The 22,302-nt window shown below is 41.3% G+C and overlaps 1 protein-coding gene across 1 annotated transcript in view; it reads right to left on the bottom strand.

Moving 5' to 3' along the window:
- LOC138093134 (phosphoinositide 3-kinase regulatory subunit 4) overlaps positions 1-21,573 on the bottom strand; it is a 76,242-nt gene extending 54,669 nt beyond the window's left edge. The window contains exons 1-5 of the mRNA XM_068989251.1: positions 20,841-21,573; positions 15,719-15,852; positions 13,990-14,572; positions 6,177-6,311; positions 3,536-3,757 (exon numbers count right to left, since the gene is read on the bottom strand). Of these exons, the coding sequence (XP_068845352.1) occupies positions 3,536-3,757; positions 6,177-6,311; positions 13,990-14,572; positions 15,719-15,852; positions 20,841-21,573 (1,807 nt within the window). The remainder of the gene's footprint in view (positions 1-3,535; positions 3,758-6,176; positions 6,312-13,989; positions 14,573-15,718; positions 15,853-20,840) is intronic.
- Positions 21,574-22,302: the final 729 nt, after the last annotated feature.

Here is a 22,302-nt window from a genome sequence, read left to right as displayed (position 1 = left end):
CCACTCCAGTATTCTTGCCTAGAGAATTCCACAGACTTAGGGGTCTGGCAGGCTACAGTCCATAGAGTCACAAAGAGCCAGACACAACGAAGTGATTATTAAAGAAATTCAAATCAAAACTACAATGAGCTATCACCTCACACTGGTCAGAATGGCCATCACCAAGAAGTCTACAAACAATAAATGCTGCAGAGGGTGTGGAGAAAAGGGAATGCTCTTGCACTGTCGGTGGGAATGTAAATGGATACAGCCACCATGGAAGACGGCATCAAGATTTCCTTAAAAAACTAGGAATAAAACCACCATAGGATGAGGGAATCTCACTCCTGGGCATATACCCTGAGGAAACACAACTGAAAAAAGACACATGTACCCCAGTGTTCACTGAAGCACTATTTACAACAGCTAGAACAATCTAGATGTCCATCAACAGATGAAAGGATAAAGCAGCTGTGGGTGGGTGGGTGTGGGTGGGTGGGGGGTGGGTGGGTGGTGGGTGGGGGGTGGGTGGGTGGGGGTGGGTGGGGTGTGTGTGTGTGTGGGTGTGTGTGTGTGGGGGTGGGTGGGTGTGGGGGTGGGTGGGTGTGTGTGGGTGTGGGTGTGTTTGTGGGTGGGTGGCTGGGTGGGTGTGTGTTGGTGTGGGTGGGTGGGTAGGTGTGTGTTTGTGGGTGTGTGTGTGGGTATGGGTGGGTGGGTAGGTGTGTCTGTGAGTGTGATAATGGAATATTACTCAGCCATAAAAAGGAATGCAATTGAGTCAGTTCTAATAAGGTGGATGAACCTAGAGCCTATTATACAGAGTGAAGTAAGTCAGAAAGAGAAAGATAAATGTAATTTACTAACGCATATATATGGAATCTAGAAAGACGGCACTGATGAGTTTATTTGTAGGGCAACAATGGAGAAACAGACATAGAGAACAGATTTATGGGGGTGGGGGGAGAGGGTGAGATGCATGGAGAGAATAACATGGAAACTTTCATTACCATATGTAAATAGGGAGCCAATGGGAATTCGCTGTATGATGTAGGGAACTCAAACAGGGGCTCTGTGTCAACCTAGAGGGGTGGGTGGGGAGGGAGACGGGAGTGAGGTTCAAGAGGGAGGGGACATATGTATACCTATGGCTGATTCATGTTGATGTTCAACAGAAAACAACAAATTCTGTAAAGCAATGACCCTTCAATTAAAAAATAAAACAACAGTACCGCTCTTAGCCAGCAGATAACAGTGCCTCAACAGCATATATGGCAAAACGGGATGATGGGTGAAAAGAGGAGGCAAGCATGACCCAGAGGAAGGGAACAAACAAAACATTAACGGAGGCTGTACATGGGCTGGAGAACTGGAAGGAAGTGGTTTTCTTTAGGTTTTTCGATCTTCCAATTTTTCTACATCTGTGCTAAGTCACGTCAGACTCTTTGCAACCCTGTGGATTGTAGGCCGCCAGGCTCCTGTCCATGGGGATTCTCCGGGCATGAATACTGGAGTGGGTTGCCAGGCCCTCCTCCAGGGGATCGTGACTCAGGGATCAAACCCACATCTCTTACGTCTCCTGCATTGGCAGGCAGCTTCTTTGCAACTAGTACCATCTGGGAAGTCCAATTTTTCTATAGCAAGTATGTATTAACTTTTATACACAAAAAATAAATGAAAATTACTTTAAAAGTGAAAAAAGAACATAAAGGCCGTGTTTCAAAATACACATGGGGGTTTCCCTGGTGGTCCAGAGGTTAAAACTCCACCTTGCAGTAAGTACAAGGGACACAGCTTCCACCCCTGGTAGGGGAAGATCCCGCATGCTCTGCAGCAACCAAGCCCGTGCGCCACAACTACTGAGCTCACGCCCTAAAGCCTGCAAGTCGCAACTCCTGAGCCTGCACATTGCAACTGCTGAAGCCACGCCCCCGGAGCTTGCATTCCACGACAGAAGCAGCCACGGCGATGAGAGGCCCACAATCCACGACAAGAGTAGTCCTCGCTCGCCGCAACTGGAGAAGCCCAAGGGCAACAACAAAGACCGTGCAAAAAATAAGAAGCCAAAAAATCAATCAATCTTGTCTCTAAAAAAATCCACGTGAACTGACCAGTAGATGAAGTTTCAAGAACTATCTTTTCCAAAGAAAAGAAATAAAAACAAGATTACTTAAAAGGAGAAAGCAAGACAGACAGAGGGAGGTGAGAAGCAAAGATACTGTGTCTAGCAGCTGAGTTAGCTGGAATCCAAGACAGAAGGCCTAGATGAATCCATAAACTAATGCAGAAGTTAAAAACAAAGTAGAAAGGTCTGAAAAGAGGAGGTACAGCAATCTCCAGTTATAATGAAGCAAGAACAGTAATTTCAAGACTTCTCAAAAGCAGGAAGTATCCTTTTCTCTACATCATTATACAGTAATATTTGCAGAAACAGGAATACTATTGCTAGATGAGTTTCCTTCCTATTTTTATTTTATTAGGAAAAATATCCAACAGCAAACCCTTTATCAGTTACTTTCCCAGATTACTGAAAATCAAAATCTATAAACTCCACAGCTTCTGCTACATGAGAAACTCTGGATACCTGTAAAGCTGACCAGTGTGCAGAACAGTTTTTAAGCTTTTTGAGTTAATAGACAAGTTTTACAATCATGTGTAAAATGATATATAAAGGGTTAGCGGGTAATTGTAACAATGTAGCTTTAGCACATAATATTTCATAAATAACCAAATCTAAAATGGAAAAGGTCAGTATAAGTAGTTGGAAAATGATCAGTTATTACTCCAAAATGAAAAATATTAAATCTTAGTGTAAAACATGACTTAATCTACACAAAATAAGTTCATTTCTTTCTAATTCTGAATCTAAACACAACAGGAATCATACGTAGATAAAATACAAGATTATTTCTCTTCTTTAAATAAATCTGAAAATTAAGAATTGCAACATTTTGAAAAAATAGTGGGAAAAAAGTCAACTGATTTCTCACAAAGTTTTGGTTTTACAAGAAGCGAAGCCTGTAAGCTTCCTTTTTAATTAGACTGATTTTCAATCATAATTATACTGTTATTTCCTGATTGTAAAAGTGATGCATGTTTACTATAGAAAATTTGACAAATATGGAAAAATGAAAAAAAGAACCCAATTACCTGTAATCCCAGCCCCCAAAACCATCACTATTCACATCTTAGTATATTCAGCCTTTTTAATAAAGATATCATTTGTTATTATTACCTATACTCAACTGAGTTCAGTCACTTTAGTAATACTTCATGGTACTTTCCCAGGTCATTAAATATTCTTTCAGAACACTCTTTTTAATGACCACACGGAATCCCTTTGTATGTGCGTCTCAATCTCTTGATCAGCTAAGATATTCCCAGCACCCAAAAGCATGAAGACAGACAGAAATACCAGGAATTCATTTCCTGATTAACGAAATTTGGTAGTACTGCATGGAAATTACCTGTTTGAGAAGATAATTCAAATCTTAAAGATCAATTTAAAAACAAACATTCTAAAAATATAAAATAAAAAGAAAAACAAACAAAAACGTACCAACTATACTATCAAAAAAAGCTCCACGCAGATGCCAATCATTTTTATCATTCAGGAAAGTGATCATGTGGGACAGCAAAACGTCATTGGCTTTCTGGCGTCCGAAGAACACACACAGCCGTGTTATCCCGTTTTCCATTAAGGTCTGTTTCACGATATTTTCAGGGTCACTCAGCAAAGTGACAACTTTCTGCTGGACCATTTCATGTAAGGCTTGGAGCTCTAAAAAAAGAAAACAAAGAAAAATGTGACCAACTTTCTTTCCTCCAAACGTACAGAGCCAGTCTTTCTCACTCCTTGGAGGAAACAGGACGATTACAGAAGCCACCACTGAAAACCTGCAATCACTAAGCTTTTCCACTACGCAATGCGTTGAAGGCTAGCTGGGAAAATGAAACATGGATTGAGAAACACTGTAACAGCAGATGGTACAAGCATGGCCACTACCTCACTATTTACGAGCTCCATTTATGAGGCTCAGAGGAAAAACGAGGGGGAAGCACCAGAGAGATACTGTCCAATAAGATTGACCTAAGGATATGAAGCTGCTTAAGAGTGGTCAGGATATAATCTGATGGCGCAGGTGTTGGTTAGCTACAGTTCAGAAAGCCAGAAAACACACTGTAAGTCCGGACAAGACTTCACATGATCTGGCCACCATCACCTTCTCTGATCCTGTCTCCTACCCACCCTTCATCTTTCACTCATTTATTTACTCAATTGGCTGTCTCCCCCTTACTAAAACAGCCTCAGGAGAGCAGGGACCTTTTCTGTCTCACTTACCACCACATCCCTGAATGCTCACAGCAAGCACACAAACTGCCTGGTGCAAAGCTTATGTTTAACCATTATCGACTGACAAAACAAATGAAGGCAAAGCCCACTTCTGGGGCAGCCACTGGCAAGGGAAAAGGTGGTCTGAAAGACACAATTCTATATTCATGTCAAGGAAAACTTTAGATTCACTCCCCCAAACTATTATTGCCTAACTTCATCAGTTAAAACATCCAAGGACTTTCCTGGTGGTCCAGGGGTTAAGAATCACTTTGCAATACAGGGGACGTGGGTGTGAACCCTAGTCAGGGAACTAAGATCCTACGTGCCCTGGAGCAACCAAGCCCCTGTGCCACCATCAGAGATCCCAATGACACAGTGAAAATTCCGAGCGCCCCAACTAACGCCCAATGAAGCCAGATAAACATATTAAAAAAAAAAAACAGTCTAATTATATGCTTATAGGATGTACAACAGTATTATTTTCCAAGTAATTCGAAGAATTTCCTTTCTGATACATTCTAAGTTTAAAATTCTTCCGGTGTCCTCAATTCCAAATATTTGTTGCAAAAAATGATACATTTAAAAAGTAAATGAGACACTACAACTATCTTCAGTGCAGCTCAGTTCAGTCGCTCCGTCGTATCCGACTCTATGCGACTCCATGAATCGCAGCACGCCAGGCCTCCCTGTCCATCACCATCTCCCGAGTTCACTCAGACTCATGTCCATCGAGTCAGTGACGCCATCCAGCCATCTCATCCTCGGTCGTCCCCTTCTCCTCCTGCCCCCAATCCCTCCCAGCATCTGGGTCTTTTCCAATGAGTCAACTCTTCGCATGAGGTGGCCGAAGTACTGGAATTTCAGCTTCAGCATCATTCCTTCCAAAGAACACCCAGGGCTGATCTCCTTCAGAATGGACTGGTTGGATCTCCTTGCAGTCCAAGGGACTCTCAAGAGTCTCCTCCAACACCACAGTTCAAAAGCATCAATTCTTTGGCGTTCAGCTTTCTATATAGTCCAACTCTCACATCCATACACGACTACTGGAAAAACCATAGCCTTGACTAGACAGACCTTTGTTGACAAAGTAATGTCTCTGCTTTTTAATATGCTGTCTAGGTTGGTTGTAACTTTCCTTCCAAGGAGTAGGTGTCTTTTAATTTCATGGCTGCAGTCACCATCTGCAGTGATTTTGGAGTCCAAAAAAATAAAGTCTGCTACTGTTTCCACTGTTTCCCCATCTGAAAAGTAGATTTCTCTAGTTTTTCTGAACTAGAAATATCTTAGAAAACATCTTAGTATATTATTTCACTTACAAATATTCAACACAATAAACATTAACTAAAAGCCTGTTAAAAAGCTGTCTGGATGTAGAGAAACCTGAGCCAGGGATAGACCTTACAGGGTTCACCGTTACACTGTTCTTTTATGATGAAAGGTATGGGTTTTGATACAAGAATCATAGGTAGTATGAAATAGACAGTTTATGACTGAGTGTATGTCAGAATATACTCACATAAGTAGGAAAGGTTTAGATTCCTTTGCTATGGTGTTGTCAATGTTTTTCCTTTTATCCTATAATTATTTTATAATTCAGCTAGCTTTGCTGTTGACACAAGTCAATTCTGGCTGAAAAACTACTGAGCTTAGAATCTGTGGTGACAGGTTGGTCATTTTCGGGTGAGATAACAATGTATAAGAAAGAGTCGAAGAGAAGAGTCAAACACAGGACTCCTTCCCTCCGTACATCTGGTGTTCTTTCATTTTACACTAGAATTATCAAAGAGACTGCTGCAGGTTCACATGCTAAATAACAGCAATTCACTCTGAATAAGAGAGAGCTTGGAAGAGGAGGCCACACCACCTGTGTCATAGTTTCCGCTGGGACGTGTCACTTCGTCTATTTCTTCACTATTTGGGTCATTTTCCACGTTGAGATTTTTCAGCTGTACTAATTCCAGGAATCTCAAAGCTGTTTCTGCCAGCAGAGCTATGTTTTCTATAAAAGGGAGAAAATTTATAATAATTATAACCATAAATTTGTATAATGCTTATAACTTGTCTTCCCTAAATCTTAATACATATAAATAATAATCATAAAACTAAAGGAAAGCAAGACTTTCCAATTTAGCACTCAACCTAATCTGACTTTCAGTGGCTAATCTCATCATCTACAACCAGACCCAAACTACCCGTTTTAATCATGAAACATAAACGTCTTTTAAAAATACAGAACTGTACAACATGGTAACTACAGTTAACACTGCTGTATGGCATATAGGAAAGTTCTGGAGTAAATCCTAAGAGTTCTCATTATAAGGAAACAGCAGTTTTTCATTGCTTTGTATTTTATCTTTGTAAGATGATGGGTGCTAACTAAACTTACTATAGTAATCACTTCACAATATATGTAAATCCAAGCCATTATGCTCTACATCTTAAAACTACACAGTGAGGTATGTCAATGACATCTCAATAAAACTGGAAAAAAATACCAAATAACCAAAATACAGCACTCAAATCATTTGATGCAAAAAAAAAAAAAGCTTAATTCTTCCACAAAGACCTATCTTTTCAACAGCATCATACTGAGTAAGAGACACGCAGTAGGCTACCAGAGAAACACATTTCACATTCAATTAAAAAGCTGACCTTTAGGATCACCCCAGTCCTGGCTCACACCTTGACCTTGACACTCACCAGAACTGGCCAGCCAACCTGAGTCTCTGCTTCCTCAGTAACCAAGTCAGGACCACCTCAGAGGACCACTACCCACGCGCATCACCCCTTAAGGGCCTGCTTTACAGTGATCCTCGGGTTCCTGCTGAACCAGCGTGACGCTGTCTGCCGTGCTGCGGCAGCGGTCCGCCTCCTCTCTCTCTCTCTGATGGTCTGAGAGTATTCCCCACTCCTGGCCGCTGTGGAAACACCTGCTCCTTAGCGCTGCTGCCACACCTGCTGCTAACTGTCTGCTCTGGGCTTACATGTTCCTCCTCCTCCCATTCTTGCATATTCCTGCCTCTGCCCTTCCCCTCTCACTCCCATGCTTAACATGTGACCATACCCTCAAAGACACACTCTTTCTCTTCTCAGCAGCCAGTGGCACTGAACAGGAACTACCTTATTCTAGTCATTCTAAGACTCACTTTTTCTTCACTTTGTAACATCTCTGAAATAGAGATGCATCCCACCATAGCTGACGTTTTTTCGTCTGCCAAATACAGTGCTGCCCTTCATCGTGGAGTCCTACCCCCTACGCTTGCTAGGTTCAACACTTTTCTGAATAGAACAAAAATGTACCTCTTGCAAGCAAGGTATTGACACCCTGCAGCGCCTACTCACCTTAAATTAGACAGGAGAATTCTATACCATTCTCTGATGATTCCTGATGAATACTCCCATGTTAATGGAAATATCTTTATTAGGAAAGCCTCTGCTTTTTTGGGCACTTCTCAAGTCTGGAAAGATCTATTACTTATCTCCCCATTTATGCTCATAAACCACAACACACTTGTCAGTTCACTTGACACAAGATACAAATCTATACCAGCATCTCTTGAGTTTAAAAACACTACAACAAAAGAAAATTTTAATTGACTTTTAAACATTTATCATTATTGACACGTGTGGTTTAATTACACTTAGCCATACAAGTTCAAAGAGACTTCTGACTCTATGTAAAAACACAGCCTTCTCAGGCTTACGCCATGGCTCACCATGGCCGGGTGGCACGGGGCATTGCAAGGTTCTAGCACTGACCCTGGGTGACTACGGCCTCTCACCCTGAGACCCAGCAGACAGATAAAAGCATGGTGCCTCAAAATCCAGGTCCACAGCCGCACCTCTGAGAACTGAGAAAGAACCAGTCCTGGTACACTCTGGTGGTATACCTCAGCCTCTCCCATCCCCAACTCCTCAGCTGGGAAATGAAGACACTCTAATACCTACTGCTCAAGACTGGTGTGTCAGCTTCAACAGCCAAACAGACCTTAAACTCCAGAACCACTGGAGCCTGTTCTACAGAGTGAAGTAAGTCAGGGAGAGAAAGACAAACATCGTATATTAACGCACATATATACGGAATTTAGACAGATGGCACCAGTGATCCTACATGCAGGGCAGGGAAGGAGACACAGACGTAAAGAACAGACTTCTGACCAGCGGGAGAAGGTGAGGGTGGGATGATCTGAGAGAACAGCACGGAAACACGTACATTACCAAACGCGAAACAGATGACAAGGGCAAGTCCAATGCCTGAAGCAGGGTACCCAAAGCCGCTGCCCTGGGACAACCCAGACGGATGGGGTGCGGAGGGAGGCGGGAGGGGGGTTCAGGATGGGCATACACATGTATCAGTTCAGTTCAGTCGCTCACTCATGTCCGACTCTTTGTGACCCCATGAATCGCAGCACGCCAGGCCTCACTGTCCAACACCAACTCCCGGAGTTCACTCAGACTCGCGTTCATCAAGTCCATGATGCCATCCAGCCATCTCATCCTCGGCTGTCCCCTTCTCCTCCCGCCCCCAGTCCCTCCCAGCATCACAGTCTTTTCCAATGAGTCAGCTCTTCACGTGAGGTAGCCAAAGTACTGGAGCTTCAGCTTCAGCATCATTCCTTCCAAAGAAATCCCAGGGTTGATGTCCTTCAGAATGGACTGGTTGGATCTCCTTGCAGTCCAAGGGACTCTCAAGAGTCTTCTCCAACACCACAGTTCAAAAACATCAATTCTTCGGCGCTCAGCTTTCTTCACAGTCCAACTCTCACATCCATACATGACTACTGAAAAAACCAAAGCCTTGACTATACGGACCTTAGTCGGCAAAGTAATATCTCTGCTTTTGAATATACTATCCAGGTTGGTCATAACTTTTCTTCCAAGGAGTAAGCGTCTTTTAATTTCATGACTGCAGTCACCATCTGCAGGGATTCTAGAGCCCCCAAAAAATAAAGTCTGACACTCTTTCCCCATCTATTTCCCATGGAGTGATGGGACCAGATGCCATGATCTTCATCTTCAGAATGTGGAGTTTAAACCAACGTTTTCGCTCTCCTCTTTTGCTTTCATCAAGAGACTCTTTAGTTCCTCTTCATTTTCTGCCATAAGGGAGGTGTCATCTGCATATCTGAGGTGATTGATATTTCTCCCGGCAATCTTGATTCCAGCTTGTGTTTCTTCCAGTCCAGCGTTTCTCATGATGTACTCTGCATATAAGAATAAGTAGGGTGACAATATACAGCCTTGACGTACTCCTTTTCCTATTTGGAACCAGTCTGTTGTTCCATGTCCACTTCTAACTGTTGCTTCCTGATCTGCATACAGATTTCTCAAGAGGCAAGTTAGGTGGTCTGCTATTCCCATCTCTTTCAGAATTTTCCACAGTTTCTTGTGATCCACACAGTCAAAGGCTTTGGCATAGTCAAGAAAGCAGAAATACATGTTTTTCTGGAACTCTCTTCCTTTTTCCATGATCCAGCGGATGTTGGCAATTTGATCTCTGGTTCCTCTGCCTTTTCTAAGACCAGCTGGAATATCTGGAATTTCACGGTTCACGTATTGCTGAAGCCAGGCTTGGACAGTTTTGAGCATTACTTTACCAGCGTGAGACGAGTGCAATTGTGCGGTAGTTTGAGCATTCTTTGGCATCGCCTTTCTTTGGGATTGGAATGAAAACTGACCTTTTCCAGTCCTGTGGCCACTGCTGAGTTTTCCAAATTGGCTGGCTTATTGAGTGCAGCATTTTTATAGCATCATCTTTCAGGATTTGAAATGGCTCAATTGGAATCCCATCACCTCCACTAGCTTTGTTCGTAGTGATGCTAAGGCCCACTTGACTTCACATTCCAGATGTCTGGCTCTAGGTGAGTGATCACATCATGATTATCCGGGTCGTGAAGATCTTTTTTGTATAGTTCTTCTGTGTATTCTTGCCACCTCTTCTTAATATCTTCTGCTTCTGTTTTAGGTCCATACCATTTCTGTCCTTTATTGAGCCCATCTTGCATGAAATGTTCCCTTGGAATCTCTAATTTTCTTGAAGACATCTCTAGTCTTTCCCATTCTGTTCTTTCCCTCTATTTCTTTGCATTGATCGCTGAAGAAGGTTTTCTTATCTCTTCTTGCTATACTTTGGAACTCTGCATTCAGACGCTTATCTTTCCTTTTCTCCTTTGCTTTTCGCTTCTCTTCTTTTCAGAGCTATTTGTAAGGCCTCCCCAGACAGCCATTTTGCTTTTTTGCATTTCTTTTCCATGGGAATGGTCTTGATCCCTATCTCCTGTACAATGTCAAGAACCTCATTCCATACTTCATCAGGCACTCTATCTATCAGATCTAGGCCCTTAAATCTATTTCTCACTTCCACTGTATAATCATAAGGGATTTGATTTAGGTCATACCTGAATGGTCTAGCATTTTCCCTACTTTCTTCAATTTAAGTTGGAATTTGGTAATAAGGATTTCATGATATGAGCCACAGTCAGCTCCTGGTCTTTAATATTAATATTTAATAATATTACATATTTTATATTTATATTACTAAATGATGTTAATAAAAATTCAATATTAAATTAAATTACAGTATCACATAATTCATGGCTGGCTGAAATCCACAAACGCAGAACCATGGATGGAGGGCCAACTATAAATTATAAGAGGATTTTCAACCATGTGGAGGGTCACTTTCCCTAAGCCCAACACTGTTCAAGGGTCAACTGTATTTCTCTTTACCAAGTGAATTATAAACATGCTTTCTTCCAAATAATAAACCTGCATATCTCTTTAAATAAACCCTGAATTTCCTAAGCCTAAAATCTATACCTATACAACTATGGAAATCAGAAACCATCAATAGGCAGATGGATAAATATTTTTTAAAAAGCCAACAAGCACGGATCACCCTGTGGATGTGTGTAGCTGTAAAGACAGATCCAAAGATCATTTCTCATACTCCATTAAAATAACAAGTATATCATAAAATAATGAATTAATAATTAGCAAGTATCTTTCAAAGAAAGAGACATTATCATCACAACACATGTCACATACTATTTACAAAGACTTCAGAATTCCTAATTTCCATCAGATTATATTTTAGAAATAAATCATGGAATTATGTGACTATTTCAATGACATTTTCCATGCAGAAATAAGCATTCAAAATTAATTTGGGGAGCTAAAAATACAAGTCTGTATCACTTGATTTTATGAGAATGATAAATATTTATAAAAACCGGTAGATGTGTTATTGTAACACACCCACTTCACCACAAACAAGCCACACTTCCTTCCATAGTAACTGAGTTCAGCTCAGTTCAGTCACTCAGTCGTGTCTCTTTGCGAACCCATGAATCCCAGCACGCCAGGCCTCCCTGTCCATCACCAACTTCCAGAGTTCACTCAGACTCATGTCCATCAAGTCAGTGATGCCATCCAGCCATCTCATCCTCGGTCGTCCCCTTCTCCTCCTGCCCCCAGTCCATCCCGGCATCAAAGTCTCTTCCAATGAGTCAACTCTTTGAATGAGGTGGCCAAAGTACTGGAGTTTCAGCTTTAGCATCATTCAACCAGGGCTGATCTCCATCAGAATGGACTAGTTGGATCTCCTTGCAGTCCAAGGGAGTCTCAAGAGTCTTCTCCAACACCACAGTTCAAAAGCATCAATTCTTCGGCGCTCAGCCTTCTTCACAGTCCGACTCTCACATCCATATATGACTACTGGAAAAACCATAGCCTTGACTTGACGGAAGTAACGGCTCTGCTTTTGAATATACTATCTAGGTTGGACATAACTTTTCTTCCAAGGAGTAAGTGTCTTTTAATTTCATGGCTGCAGTCACCATCTGCAGTGATATAGGAGAGCAAAAAAAATAAAGTCTGACACTGTTTCCACTGTTACCCCATCTATTTCCCATAGTAACTGAAAGCACCTTCAAATTCAGTAACCTAACAGGTTAGGACCTATCAACACCAAACTACCAAGGAAGATTAATTTTTTTCAACAGCAATAGACTGTTATATCCTAATACTATTATTCAAGCAAACATATCTGTTCAGAGAAACTTCAGAAAGGCCTAAAGACACTAGATCAGGAGCACATACTTGTAAATTTCATACTCCAAATTAATGTTAATACTCCCAGCTCAGTTCAGTTCAGTTCAGCCGCTCAGTCGTGTCCGAATCTTTGCCACCCCATGAATCGCAGCACGCCACGCCTCTCTGTCCATCACCATCTCCCGGAGTTCACGCAGACTCACGTCCATCAAGTCGTGATGTCATCCAGCCATCTCATCCTGGGTCGTCCCCTTCTCCTCCTGCCCCCAGTCCCTCCCAGCATCACAGTCTTTTCCAATGAGTCAACTCTTCGCATGAGGTGGCCAAAGTACTGGAGTTTCAACTTTAGCATCATTCCTTCCAAAGAAATCCCAGGGCTGATCTCCTTCAGAATGGACTGGTTGGATCTCCTTGCAGTCAAAGGGACTCTCAAGAGTTTTCTCCAAAACCACAGTTCAAAACCATCAATTCTTTGGCGCTCAGCCTTCTTCACAGTCCAACTCTCACATCCATACACGACCACAGGAAAAACCATAGCCTTGACTAGACGGACCTTAGTCGGCAAAATAATGTCTCTGCTTTTGAATATACTATCTAGGTTGGTCATAACTTTTCTTCCAAGGAGTAAGCATCTTTTAATTTCATGACTGCAGTCACCATCTGCAGTGATTTTCCAGCCCCCCCCAAAAAAGTCTGACACTGTTTCTACTGTTTCCCCATCTGTTTCCCATGAACTGATGGGACCAGATGCCATGATCTTCGTTTTCTGAATGTTGAGCTTTAAGCCAACTTTTTCGCTCTCCTCTTTTGCTTTCATCAAAGGGCTTTTTAGCTCCTCTTCACTTTGTGCCATAAGGGTGGTGTCATCTGCCTATCTGAGGTTCTTGATATTTCTCCCGGCAATCTTGATTCCAGCTTGTTCTTCTTCCAGCCCAGCGTTTTTCATGATCTACTCTGCATAGAAGCTAAATAAGCAGGGTGACAATATGCAGCCTTGACAGACTCCTTTTCCTATTTGGAACCAGTCTGTTGTTCCATGTGCAGTTCTAACTGTTGCTTCCTGACTTGCATACAGATTTCTTAAGAGGCAAGTTAGGTGGTCTGGTATTCCCATCTCTTTCAGAATTTTCCACAGTTTCTTGTGATCCACACAGTCAAAGGCTTTGGGATAGTCAATCAAGCAGAAATAGATGTTTTTCTGGAACTCTCTTCCTTTTTCCATGATACAGCGGATGTTGGCAATTTGATCTCTGGTTCCTCTGCCTTTTCTAAAACCAGCTTGAACATCAGGGAGTTCACGGTTCACGTACTGCTGAAGTCTGGCTTGGAGAATTTTGAGCATTACTTTACTAGCATGTGAGATGACTACTCCCAGTACAATCATAAAATTCTGTGCTATATATTTTTACTTAATAATTCTGATCACTTCAAATAATCAGAGTACACACAAAGCTTGAGTTTCAGGAACAGATCAGCTATAAAGTATACCAAAATGTACACAAATAATTCAAGGACCAAAGTTCAAGGTTATCTTTGGAATTTCCAAAATATCAGAGAAACAAGAGGTATTACGGTCACTAACTTCAGGATGTCATTGGTCATTTACTGGGACAATAAGCTCTTACCAGCATAGGCTAGCCTGACGATTGTTGCGTCATCCTGGGCCAAGTGGGCTATGCCTGGCAGGATGTACTCTGGGTAAATGTTGACATCGTTGCGAGGAACCTCCTTCACCAGAGCAAGAACTTTAGTCAATGTCCTCAAGGCTTCGGCCCTTACTCTGGGAACAGAGTCATTGCTGAAATGCAAAAGATAAGGTGTAATACGATCCAAAAGAATTTCTACACTTAATCTTGGGGCCAAATGGAGAATAAGTTCCAAAGCGGCAAGCTTGGAGTCGCAGTATTTCAGGGTCTGCAGGCAGGACGTTATAACTGACACCAAGATAACCAGCCCATTCTCCTTGGGCTCTCCATCCGCTTTCTCCAGCAAATTGTGTCCACACAGATTGTGAATGATGTTGTCCAAATCCTTCCTTATAACCAGAACACGCTCATCTGCAGAAAGAAATGTTTCTTTGGCAAACTGGGCCATATAGGGCTGAAGAAAAGTATAGAATATTTCAGGAAAGGCATTGCCACGTTGCTGCTTTAAGTAATCTTCTGCCTCTAAACGTTTATCTGGTTCACGGTGAATCATCTGAGTTACCTACACCAAGGGGAAAATGGGAGTAAAACACAGATTTGAGAAAAGCAAATTAAATCAGACCAAAGCTACAACACCAACTTACACGTGACTTAAAGGGATTCTGAGGTCATACTGACTCTTTCCAATCTTCACCTTTCAAACTACTTTCAGAACCTGACTACTGAGTAAAATGTGACTCTCCCATCACCCTATAAAGCAAGAGGAAATCACGTAGTAATGAACTCTAGATGGTCCAGACACATAAAGAGGATCAAGTCTTTAAAAGCAGTCAAATTCATTCCTTCTACAGCTAAGAAAAGGTCGCCCCAAATTCATAAAGTTACTTAGCCAACATGATAATGGGCGCCACCCCGAGAACAGACAGGTATGCCAGCTCCTAAACCCAGTCTACTGTTCACTGGATGTGAGCTAAACTGGCTTCCTCTGGAGCATCTGACTTTTTAATATTTGACATTTTTAAAAGAAATCAAAATGCAGGGTTCCCTACCTTCCTAAAGAATATTTTAAATATACCGTAACCTTTCAATGGCTCACAGTCATCATCAGATGCATCAGTTACTGTAGTAAATGCCGTAAAAAAAATCCCCTCAAACAGCAGTGTGGATATATACGGCTGACATGACCTCCCAGCATTCCTCACATCTGATCTGCTATACTAACGGGGGATTCAACAGCCCTCCTGCCAGAACTGCCCTCAGAGTCAAGGAAGGTCTACAAAGCCAGCTGCTTCTCTATGAAACGCCCCTATACTGCTGTACTACACTCAAGCTGATTCTCCTGTCTCCTCATTTTACATATTTATCCTCTTTATTACTTACCAGCAAGCTCTATCTTGGACAACCTCTCTAAGGCCCAAGCACCTCCTCATTTCCTTCCAAATCTGTCCAAAGCAGAGTCAGGATTCTAATGGAAAGGTGTGTGTGTGTATGTGTGTGTGTTTGTAATATAAAGTCAAATGAGCTCTGTGTCTAAGAAGGGGGGAAAATTATACATTTCTGCCTAACAAACTAAAAATGATAGGAGGCTTCTATTAGTCTATGGGGCTTTAGTGCTTGTGCCAAATTCAAAACCTTCCAGAGAACTAATACCGAAGGGAGAATATAATTCTATTTAAAACATTATGGTAAATATTTGCAGCATAGTTACCAATTCTCTGATACTGCGATCTTCAATTTTACTCAGCACCTGCTCAGGGAAAAACTGCCCATTTCTATAGGCCAAAAGTTGAGAGAGATCAAACAGAGGCACACCTTCTGTAAAAAGCTCAGCGATCACACAACCTGGAAAACAACAGGAAATAATTCCATTAAAACTGAAAGGCAACAGATTCTTAATACAAATCAAAATTCAGAGAATTCATGAAACTCAAGATACATAACTTCTTTAATGGAACATACAACTACAATCAAGCAAGGCAGAAAAAACGTCTACCAGTGAATCATCAGTTTACAGAAGAATGAAGTCAAAAAAGGCCTACTTAATTTTTCTCCTTAAAAAAATTAAATCAAATCAAATTACTTCCTTGTTCTCTAGTTTAAAACAAATGTACTACACATGCATTATATATACACATATATTAAGAGATACAAGGATAGATTGAAAGTCATAAGAGAGTTTTTATTATGAATTTATAGACATTAAGTTCATAAGAAACTACTGAGAAGTCATATCTGACAACTCACTCACTAACCATTAAACAAAGACTAATCAGGTACCTTCCACACACTAGACTTTAACAGTGCACAAAACAGATAAAATCTCTGCCCTCAGGAAGCTCTTATTCTAAAAGAGAGAAAGTAAACCAGCAAACAAACACAATTATAAAATGGGAAGTGCTAAGAAGTGTGGTTGTAAGATTAAAGGGGGAAAAGAGATACCCTTCATAGTGCACTTAAATAAGCTTCAAACAAGAAATAAAGTATCTACATTCCCAAAAAGACAGAGCAGTTTCACCCAATCATTATCTGACACACATTTAACAAGTTTGAAGAAGATTTTTGAACAACCTGAGCCACAGCTTTGCATGTGCCGGTCCCTCTGCCTGGGGTGTGACTCCATCGAGAATCTTCATGGTTTACACCTAAACCTCTTTCAGGTCTTGAATCAAATGTCATCTTAGCAGTGTGGCATTTTGTAACTGCCCAGTTGAAAATTACAAGCCCCCCAACACAACTACCCCACTCTCAACACATAGCAAAATCCTCTCCCAACAGCACCAAACACCACATTTTATATTTTATGCATGTATTTCTTTACTGTCCATATACCCACGAGAATGTAAACTCCATAGGGATTTTTGTCTATTCTGTTCACTAAAAAATCTCTAGCAACTAAGATAGTTCCTGATATATAATAAACACTCAATAAATTTCTTAATTTCTATCCATATAGTATCAAGTTTTATAATTTAAAAAAAAACTAAAAATGGCTATTAAGAACACCAAAGCAAAAAGAAAACAGAAGAACTGAACAATACCATCAACTAGATCTAACGGATATCAAAGGAACACTCGCTCCATCTAACAGAATACAAAATTCTTCTCAAATACATGTGGCACACTCTCAGATGAAACCATATGCTGGACCATAAAACAAGCTTCAAGAGTTTTAAAGGACTGAAATCATAGAAATTATGTCCTTCAAACACAATGGAATGAAATAAATCAGTATCAGAAATCTGAAATATTCACAAATATGTAGAATGAAACAATGTATTCATAAATAACCAATGATCAAGAAAACTTACGAAATACTTTGAGATGAATGAAAATGAAAGCAATACACAAAAATGTATGGAATGCAACCAAGGCAGCATTTGGAGAAAATGTAAACGATAAACACCTAACTTGCAAAAGAGCTCAAAACAATAACTTAATCTTAACCTTGAGAAACAAACTAAAACCAAAGGGAAAAGAAGGAAAGAAAAACCAGAAATTGGAGAGAAAATTTATGCAATAAGGTATAAAATACACTAGAGAATGTTAGCAAAACCAAAAGCTTGTGCACTGAAAATCTCAACACAACTGACAAACTTTTACTGAGATGACTCAAACTACTAAAATCAGGTAGGAAAAAGGGGACATGACTACCAACCTCACAGAAATAAAAAGAATTTTAAGGGAATAATTTAAACAAATGTTTGCCTGCCAAAAATTAAGACAAACTAAATGAAATGGACAGATTCCTAAAAAGATAATGACCAAAGGTGACTTCAAAGAAAATCTGAATAGACCTTAAAGAGTGATGGGATTAGTAATTTAAAATCTCCCACAAAGAGAAACCTAAGCCAGCTAAACAAGTGAATTCTGCCAAACATTAAAATAATTAACAGCCATCCTTAACAAATCCTAACAAAACACAGAGGAGGAGAAACACTTTCCAAGTTATTCTGAGGCCAATCTTACCCTGGTAGCAAACTAGACAAAAGGATCATAATTAAAGGAAACGAAACATTAATATCCCTGATATAAAAATCCTACAAAGAATATTACCTGCAGGTAATATTACCTACCTACCTACAAACTGCAGGTACGAACTGAAGAGTCCATAGTAGTAGTAGTGAATTTGCTCAGTCGTGTCCGACTCTTTGCAACCCCATGGACTGTAGCCCACCAGGCTCCTCCGCCCATGGGATTTTCCAGGCAAGAGTACTGGAGTGGGGTGCCATTGCCTTCCCCAGAAGAGTCCATACCAACAGTAATAAACAAGTTAGGGCAAAGAGAGGATACTTGAGCACACAGAATGCTGAAGGCCTACGTGGAAGGTGCTGGAATCGGAAGATCATCATTTTGCAACCATCACAGTAAAGATCAAAGAAGAGAAGAATGATCAACAGATGCCAAATCAAAAAGGAAATCGTGACGACTGGCAGGATACTAGCATGGTGTTAAAAGTTTCTTCCCACAGGTCGCTTTACTAATTGCAAGGGATTAAAAACAAAACCAAAAAGTAACTACAGAAAGGAGAAAGTGGGCAAGCATTTGACCACATGATCAAAATAAACATCACCATTACATACCATTTGCTCCAGATAACATAGTATGAAAACATCATCACCTACACAGAGGGCCTGAGAATGAATAACGTGAATCTAATCACAAGCCTTCTTACAGGAACAGTGCAAAGAAACAGAGGAAAACAATAGAATGGGAAAGACTAGAGACCTCTTCAAGAAAACTGGAGATACCAAGGAAATATGTCATGCAAGGACAGGTACAGTAGGAACCTAACAAAAGCAGAAGAGATTAAGAAGAGGCGGCAAGAATACACAGAAGAACTGTACAAAAAAGGTCTTAATGACCCAGAGAACTATGACGGTGTGATCACTCATCTAGAGTCAGATATCCTCAACTGTGAAGTCACGTGGACCTTAGGAAGCATCACTATGAACAAAGCTAGTGGAGGTGACGGAATTCCAGCTGAGCTATTTCAAGTCCTAAGAGATGAATACTGTGAAAGTGCTGCACTCAATATGCCAGCAAACTTGGAAAACTCAGCAGTGACCACAGGACTGGAAAAGGTTAGTTTTCATTCCAATCAAAGAAGGGCATTGCCAAAGAATGTTCAAACTACCAAACCACTGCACTCATTTCACATGCCAGCAAGGTAATGCTCAAAATCCCTCAACTTATGCTTTAGCAGTACGTGAACCAAGAATTTCCAGATGGACAACCTAGACTGAGAAAAGGCAGAGGAACCAGAAATCAAATTACCAACATCCACTGGATCACAGAGAAAGCAAGGAAATTCCAAAAAAAACATCTGTTTCACTGACTACACAAAAGCCTTTGACTGTGTGGATCCCAACGAACTGTGGAAAAATTCTTCAAGAGATACCAGATCACCTTACCTGTGTCCTGAGAAACCTGGATGCAGATCAAGAAAAAACAGTTAGAATCAGACATGAAACATCGGACTGGTTCAAAATTGGGAAAGGAGTACATCAAGGCTGTATATTGTCACCATGCATGTTTAATTTCTATGCAAAGTACATCTTCCGAAGTGCTGGGCTGAAGGAACCACAGGGTGGAATCAAGATAGCCGAGAAAAACAGCAACAACCTCAGATATGCAGATGATACAACTCTAACAGCAGAAAGTGAAGAGGAACTAAAGGGCCTCTTCACGAGGGTGAAAGAGAGTGAAAAAACCGTCTTAAAACTCAACACTCAAAAGCTAAGATCACGGCATCCAAGCCCAACACTTCATGGCAAACAGGTAGGGAAAAAGTGGAACCAGGGACAGATTTCCTTGGGCTCCAAAATCACTGTGGACAATGACTGCAGCCATGAAATTCAAAGATGCTTGCTCCTTGGAAGAAAAGCTACAACAAACCTAGACAATGCATAAAAAAGCAACTACTACTTTGCCCACAAAGGTGTGTATAGTCAAAGCTATGGTTTTTCCAGTAGTCATGTGTGGATGTGAGAGCTGGACCATAAAGGCTGGGTGCCAAAGAACTGATGCTTTTGAACTGTGGTGCTGTCCCTTGCACAGTAAGGAGATCAAACTAGTCAGTCCTAAAGGAAAAATCAACCCTGAATATTCATTGGAAGGACTGATGCTGAGGCTGAAGCTCCAATACTTTGGCTATCTGATGGGAAGAGCCAAATCAGTGCTAAAGACCCTGTTTCTAGCAAAGACTGGAGGAAACAGAAGAGGGCAGCAGAGGATGAGATGGTTGGATGGCATCACCGACTCAATGGATATGAGTTTGGGTAAACTCTGGGAGCTGGTGAAGGACAGGGAAGCCTGGGGTGATGCACTCCATGGGGTCGCACAGAGTCGACCACAACTCAGCATCTGAGCCATAATCACCGTTCAGGTCTCGGCGTAAATATCATCCTTCCAATCAAGATTCCTTTCCTGATTCTGCTTCTCTACCCATCACCACCAAAGACTCATTTAAGTATCCATATGTTCCTGTAACAGTACCCTAAGCATATCACCACCACAGCAAAAAGCAGTGCACCGAAATCTCATCAATATCAATCTCTTCACTTAAAGGGCAAGCACCTTGAAAAGAGAAATGTAACTATTCATCTCTCTCACTTAAGACAGTGTCTGACCCATACAGAATACAGATATTCCTTAAACATCTGAATAAGCGGACCACTCTCTGCATTTTCTAGCTACTTAAAACACATCCAATGAAATAATGCATCTGTCTGAAGAGTAGGTGGATTTACCAAAAAGTTAATTTCTGTATTCAATAGTTAAAATAAATGCACATTCATTCCCACCTTAGCAAAGCTGACCAACTCAAATACCTGCTGAAAAGATATCCATTGCTCGCTTCAATTCTCCTCTTGTTCTCTGATTGCTGTTTAAGTCTACAAGTGGAGTTGAAGGATCTCTCATATATTCTAACTCTGTGGCAAACAATCCACCATCGACAAAACGTTCAGGAGCAATGTAACAAGTTCTCCTCCGTGAAGTGTCAAAAAAATAGTTGAAATCTGCCGGGTTGTCCTCTGGAAGGTAAGTGGGCTTGAAACTGGCAAAATCCGTTAGAAGAACCCAGTTCCAACTGGTGACCATCACGTTCTCCGTCTTGATGTCCCCATGACGGACGCCGGACTTGTGCGCTTGGTCCACAGCTGTGAGGATCTGGAAAGCGATCCAGCGCTTCTCAATGTTATTTAAGAACGGACGGGTGCTGATGCGGTCATAGAGGTTGTCTCGCACGTACTGCCTGAAGAGCATGGCTGCCTTCTCAGATGCTTTTTCGGCAGCTTTCTGGAAAGGCAGACAGTTCTGGGCAGAATGAAGCCTGATTTTCAGTTCCTCCAGCTCTTGTTTATAGCTCGTGAGAGGCAACGTGGGATCCTGAATTGCAAAGACCTTCACAACCACCAGGCCTTCTCGGTGCTTCGCTCGAGCAACTTTAAAGAACCGAGTACTCCCCAGACTCTTATCATATTCAAAGTCATGGATGTCTGAGAAATAACTCTCCACAGAAAGGATCTGGGAGGGAGCAATGCCAGCGAGCTGGTTTCCCATGATGGCAGCAAGCACCCCTGAGACAGCAGGTTAGGATACAACACGTACTTTCTGACAAAAAAGAAAAAAAAAAGGTAGCAATGAAACATCATTTTTTATGTGGCATCCTTCTACAAGGTAGATGTATCATAGTTCTCTCCCACCCCACAGGGCTGTACTTAACAACTTCTTGGCAGCCTCTAAATTTCAGACATATTTATCCTACAAGATCTTATTATTGTGTCGTCCTTTCCGGGATATTACAGGAAAACAGGCCCCATCAATATTAAGTTGAAAAGTCACAATGTGTATTTTCTGATACTGATACTTGAAAAATTTAACCAATCTGTATTACATGTTCAGTATTGCGCTTGGGGCTGAAAGAGGCACCAAAGTGCTATGTGACACAGTTATCTGTCCAAGAAGAATCTGTAGTCTTGAATAGGAAACCCAAGCACACATTAAATCTAACTAAGATCGCCAAATACAAACAGGTTAGGCTTGGCTTCCCAGGTGGCTCAGATGGTAAAGAATCTGCCTGCAATCCAGGAGACCTGTGTTCAGTCCCTGGGTCGGGAAGATCCGCTGGGGGAAGGAAATAGCAACACATTCCAGTACTCTTACTTGGAAAATCCCATGGACAGAGAAGCCTGGTAGGAGACACAGTCAACGGGATCGCAGAGTCGCATACCACTGAGTGACTAAAACAAAATCCAAACTATCACCATATCGTGGACCCGTTCAGCCTTA

This window comes from Capricornis sumatraensis, chromosome 1 (genome assembly GCF_032405125.1).
Source record: "Capricornis sumatraensis isolate serow.1 chromosome 1, serow.2, whole genome shotgun sequence".
NCBI classification, from domain to species: Eukaryota; Metazoa; Chordata; class Mammalia; order Artiodactyla; family Bovidae; genus Capricornis; species Capricornis sumatraensis.
This window is presented reverse-complemented; position numbering and strand designations above follow the sequence as displayed.